Source organism: Choristoneura fumiferana, chromosome 29, assembly GCF_025370935.1.
Source record: "Choristoneura fumiferana chromosome 29, NRCan_CFum_1, whole genome shotgun sequence".
In the NCBI taxonomy this organism is placed as follows: domain Eukaryota; kingdom Metazoa; phylum Arthropoda; class Insecta; order Lepidoptera; family Tortricidae; genus Choristoneura; species Choristoneura fumiferana.
In genome coordinates this window covers 3,072,767-3,078,826 of record NC_133500.1, presented here as the reverse complement: position 1 = coordinate 3,078,826, position 6,060 = coordinate 3,072,767, and the positions used below count along the sequence as shown (strand labels likewise).

The following is a 6,060-nucleotide window of genomic DNA, read 5'->3' as shown; positions in this document are numbered from 1 at the left end:
AGAGCGCACCGACTAATAAAAAAATCACATCTTAACAATTGGAACTATTTCCAGGTCATTAAACAAGAAGAAGAACAGCAACCAGGCGCAACCGCAAAAGGTAGATAGTATATTAACCCGTACTTTTATTTTGTTACTTACTACAACACTACTAGTCATTTTTGGGCGCCATTCTTATTATTGTAACTGACAGCTTTTTGACGCTTGTTGAACTATTAAAAGAAAACCAAAAAATTGAAAACTAAAACCAGACAACGGAAGATCTCACGTTCTAAAAGAATGAAACACGAAAATATTCTTATTGGTTCACGACAAACGGTTTTGACGATCCTATTGTGAATTTCTTATAATTACTTACCTCACATGCGTATGATGTATTTTTTCAGAAGGTCACAAATAAATGTTATTTATCTAACACATTTCCCGCAACGCATGGTCGCACATCTCGGGTGGAATGGAAGGCTGGAAGCGCAGATTTAGCCTTAGAGGAAAGCCGTGGTTGCAATGGATTTCAAACTAAAACATATTCAATTCTATTAATTAGGTTACTTTATTTTTAGATTAGATAAGATTATTTATTCATTCAGTATAAAATGACATCATAGTTTGTACATGTCAAAGTTACGAGAATTTATACTGAAATTGTCAAGAATACACAAAAGATTAAATTGGAAAACAATAGAATGTCACAAAATTGAATAAAATAATAAAAGCAATAAAACAATTAAAATTCAAAACAGGTTCTCATAAAATTAAAATAAAATTAAAATTGCAATAATGTTAGGGGATCGTCCAAAATTCATAAAATATTTTGAGAAATAAAAATGGCAAGTAATAACTGAAAATAATAATCAATATTGAAAATAGTCAGAAGTTTATTTGAGACCATGAATCAATTTGTTAGTAATATTGTCAACTTTACAACTATGTTAGTAGATAGCTTAAAATAAAACATACCATACAAAAAATCACCACATTCGTAGTATTTCGGAAAAAAAATTTCTTCTGAATTCTTCCCTTGTCGGGTTTTAGTTTTAAGTTTTTAGTTTTTTTTTTTTTTGTTTTCCGACTAGATATTATGGTTTATAGTGTAACCAGCCATAGCTGACTATTTTGTCCAATAATTGTCTCTATATTTTCACGTTAATTTATGAAGAACAAAAAGAAGACAAGAAGACTTAAGTTAAAATAAATGTCACTGTTTCAGATCAAACAACTGGACACGTTTATAAGGATAGCACAAGTCTAGAACACATTAATGCAAACACTACGATTAATAAAGAAGTACAACGAACAGAAACTGAATTCTTTGAAATAAATAAAGATTGCAGAGAAGAAGCCTTAAAAGTCACAGCTATTACCATCATGACGTCGGAGAGTGAACTACATTCAATAGCTCATGAATTAGAAAATAAGGACGCAACCCCTAAAGAAGAAATAGAACTTAAAGAAGAAATAGAACCTGAATTAACAGATGAAGACATAGAAAAAATTCTCAGTTTAGAATACATCGGTTTGGGCATCGACTTACATGAATATAATACAAGCGATCCTTGTAAAGTAGAATTTCCTCAAGTAGGGAGCAGTGGTTTACACGGCAACTATGATGGATATAATACAAATGATACTTGTGATAAAGAAACTCCTCAAGTTACGTCGATAACAATAATGACTTCAACATCCGAATTACTATCATTAAAGTTAGACGGTAACGGAAATACGGTTAAAGAAGTACCTGAAGTAAAAGTAGAAAACAATGAAGATGTTTCTAATGAAACAGCTGTTCAAGTTAATGAAAATATAGAAAATGAAGCATTTGGTGATGTAAATGAAATAGTTAGTAGTATTACAAATACAGAAATGATATGTCCTGAATCTCAAGATAAACAAGCAGAAGATGATGAAGAGGAAACTATTGAATCCATATGCAAATATGTTACGTCTCTCTGTAATGATTCATAATGTTATCTTGTGTTAACAAGATGGAAAAAGGGCTGTTTCTGTAGGCTTTTCTCTGACTAATTTTGTTTTAATAATGGATTTGTATGCAAATGCAATGCAACATAGTTTACTTAGTACCTAAGTGATGTTTAGTCATTCATAATATAAGCACCTTACTAGTAAATACAACGTGTTACAAAGTAACCCGTAAAAATATAATAAATTATAAAAGCGAAAAATGTTGTCAACCTAAGCCCTAGAAAGCTGTCATGTCATATAGTCAGAGTTAGCGTAGATTACTTAATAGTGGGTTTAAGCATAGTAAAAGAGAAGTATGCACACGCCGACCCTTTAGGAGCGGCGCGGACTCTTAGGGTTGTCGATGTCTATTTTAGATTAATTACCTACCGGCAAATAATATTAGTACGAAAATTAACTTAAAATTGTCTTATGTCTGCGTCTAGACAAACAAGATTCTATGCCGATATATTATTATTAGGTATTATACTAAATTTAAAAATATTATTTATACATTCGCCTGGAGTGGTGATGGCGACTGGATACATACTACTCATGTTTCATCATCATCATCATCATGTCAGCCGAAAGACGTCCACTACTGGACATAGGCCTCCCCCAAGGCTCTCCATTCAGACCGGTCTTGTGCTTTCCGCATCCACCGCGATCCCGCGATCTTAACGAGGTCGTCGCTCCATCTTGTTGGAGGCCTACCGACAGCTCGTCTCCCGGTCCGCGGACGCCATTCGAGAACCTTTTGACCCAATCGGCCATCAGTCCTGCGAGCAATGTGCCCCGCCCACTGCCACTTTAGTTTTGCAATTCTTCTGGCTATGTCGGTAACCTTAGTTCTTCTGCGGATATCATCATTTCTGATTCTATCCCGCAGAGAAACCCCGAGCATAGCCCTCTCCACAGCCCTTTGAGTGACTTTGTTCTTCCTCATGAGGCCCATCGTTAGCGCCCACGCTAACGCGCTACTCATGTTTACCTACACATAATATAATAACTATATTGTTTATAGGTAGGTAGGTATCTATTATTTTTTCATGTCTCCCTACACGAAACTATTACACTACACTTATATACTACTAATTTATAACTATACCTAATACAAAAAATACGTAAGTACGAGTACGCGAACGTAAAAGGTGATCATCGAGCGCAAGACGAGCGAGCTAAAATCAAAACGTACGGCACCGACGGCAGCGTAGTCTTGAGCTTGACTACAGAAAACTTAATCTTGCTTAAATTATCAGTATATGCGTGCGTACCGGCACCAACCGGCGCGCACGCATCTAATTAAACCGAGCGTACTTCTGTTGTACTTCTGTTTCTAGTGAACCTACTTAATTCTACTCTTTTACTATGGTTAAAGTTTACTTAAGTAAATATGGTTTACATCAATGAAAATAATTATTAATTTTGTTTTTGTTGGCAAGTCATACTGTGATAGCGGTTGTCAAATAATGTAAATGGACTTGCTTATTAATGGATGGTCTTTATAAGGGACCTTTAACCCCCTTTCTGCTTTACGGGTATTTTTGTACTTTGCCTTATTATTTATGAGCAATTTATTTTTAACTGCAGAAGGACTCCTGACTGAAAACTACAGAAACATCCACCTGAGTTGCTGCTGTACGTAAATTCCTTCTTTAAATTCTAGCAAGTTCGTTTTCCAGTTTCCCATACTTTTTTAAATAGCGCTAAAATAACTAACCTAAAAAGAAACCGTAATTTAAAACAAAATGCTTTTATTGCACTACTCTGGCAGTTTTGTAACCTACTCCAAAAAGGAGGAGGTTCTATATTCAACTGTGTGTATTTTTCTTTACTTAACTACTTAATATATATTTAGTTCACAATCCGGGGTCCTGTTGATGCTAAATAGAAATTGTTCATAATTACATATGTTATGGGGCAAATTATGTTTCTGCGATCAATTCGAGGGTTGGTAATGCTGAAAAAAAACTACGCCATTTTCATTTTATTTTTAGCCCTATAAACTGAGGACGGGTTATAGTCGATTTTTAGGACAACATTGTAGGTATATCTATGCAAAACTACAGCTTTCAATTCAAGCTATCAGTTTCTAAGGGTTTCTTGTAGGATTACGGAGCCCTAAAAAATAAGTTGGTCCAGTTTATTGGTCACCGAATAGGCGTATTTTACTAAAATGATTATATATTTTAACTATAGTAGATGTTTTTAATTCTTTGTTATTAAGATATTTATAAGTAGGTTACTTTTGCAATCTAAATGACCAAAATGCAACTTTTGGTGCGTATTACGTTGAAATGTCGTTATTAACTTTAGTAATCTTTCAGAAACAAAATACTTATGTAAAGTATTACCAGAATTAGTAGGTATCGTTCGGGACTCGTCAGTTTTCTTCGTTTTCCTGAAGATTCCCATAAGAAGTAAAAAGACAACCGATTTTTTGTTTCGAGTTCCGAACGGTAGCAAACTAGTATAAATAAGTGTCTGTACCTAATCGGATGTTTTATTATGTTAAATGTATTACAGTGATGTTTTATCGTATTTTCTCGGATAACTTCGTATTAGGTTAGCTTCTCAGTACGGCCACACACGCTAGTTTATAACCGATGGTTATGTCTGCACAGTTCATTTTGTGCAGGCAAAACTGAACGCGTGTATGATATGAAAGGTGTATGACATGACTCCTTGCCTGCGCACAAATGAACTGTGTGCAGGTATACTATAACCATTGGTTAATATTATAATCTGGCGTGTGTGGCCGGCTTAAGTAAACTTGAGTGAAACTACTTGAGAAAGAAAGATAAATACGAATTGTTCTCCGACAGAATACGATGGGAAAACATTCACTCACTACATCGTAAGTACTTAGGTACAAATAGGGTGTAGCTGCATGCACTCAACCAAAAGGACCAGCCTTAGTGTAAGTTTTTCGGTTACAAAATACGTCTCGATCGCGTTCGCGTTAAAATCTCAATTTGTATGAAAACACGAACATCGTAAACGTTCCGCTAGAGGCGCTGTTCGAAACTCGAAGTTCGTGTCGTGCGGTCCCACTTCTGACACTTATACTATTTAATACGAGAGCGAGAGGGACCGCACGACACGAACTTCGAGTTTCGTAGTAGTCCTGCTTGTCATTGTGTCATTTTTCGTTATTCGATAAGTATTGTTTAGACAGACACTGTTTTTTCATTGCTCCTAAGTCCCCTCCCTTTATGACCTCCCTTTCCAATTTCCTCGCCCTGTAAACTTAAATTTCCTTCTTGTATGCTGCATGAGCATTTATTAGGCATAGGGACCTTCATAAAGTACGTCACACCAGTTTTAACCAAAAAATACGCTATGACTAGCGAAGAGTACCTATGCGAATTTTGGCGTTTCCCCTGCGACCGAAGCGAGCGTGCCGTGCCGTGGTAGCGGCCGGCGAAGTGCCAGAACCAGGGGTTGGACACTCCGCAGTTTAGGTATGTTCAGCCGGCGCGCCCAATCATTGCCGCTCGGCTCGCACGCTGGACGCGTCGCGCGTGGTTTGTGTAGGTACTAGGTACCTACTTATTTCATTTTGCAACAATGACTTCGAAAACGATATAATCCGTCTGAGTTATACTGTTGTGTTTACGGATGTATAATAAAAAAATGGTCACGTGCGAGTCGGACTCGTACAAGAAGGATTCCGTAAACAGTTCAGAAAAGTTTTTCTTAAAATTCTTCTAATAAAAGTTTTTTTTGGTGACTGTACTTTATGCCCCTGGTTACCAAAGTACTAGTCAAGACGACAAACGAGTCCAGTCCAAACTCGATGCGGTCGTGTCGTGAAAGACATTTTGACCATACTCAATTCGATCGAATAGGTGCGCGGATTCGATATTCGTATCCTTGCCTGTTCACGAAAAAGGAAATAGTTCATGGTGTACCACACTCGTCTAAGGGTAAGTTTTTCTAACCTTTGCAATAATAGCTCCATTTTCAAAATTTTATTTAAATATAAATTTAATGGAAAGAGACCCTTTAATGAATAAATGACTAAAAACACTTGGTCGTTTTATTTCATAACTTATACGAGTATGAATAAAAATTAAATTGGTTCAAGACATCCGTAAC

General features: G+C 36.1%; 1 protein-coding gene across 1 annotated transcript; it reads left to right on the top strand.

Moving 5' to 3' along the window:
* The first annotated feature begins 59 nt into the window (after positions 1–59).
* LOC141444141 (uncharacterized) lies at positions 60–4,993 on the top strand. The gene is made up of 2 exons (XM_074109583.1): positions 60–100; positions 1,208–4,993. Exon 2 carries the CDS (start codon positions 1,366–1,368, stop codon positions 1,960–1,962), a length of 597 nt encoding a protein of 198 aa, XP_073965684.1. The 5' UTR covers positions 60–100; positions 1,208–1,365; the 3' UTR covers positions 1,963–4,993.
* Positions 4,994–6,060: the final 1,067 nt, after the last annotated feature.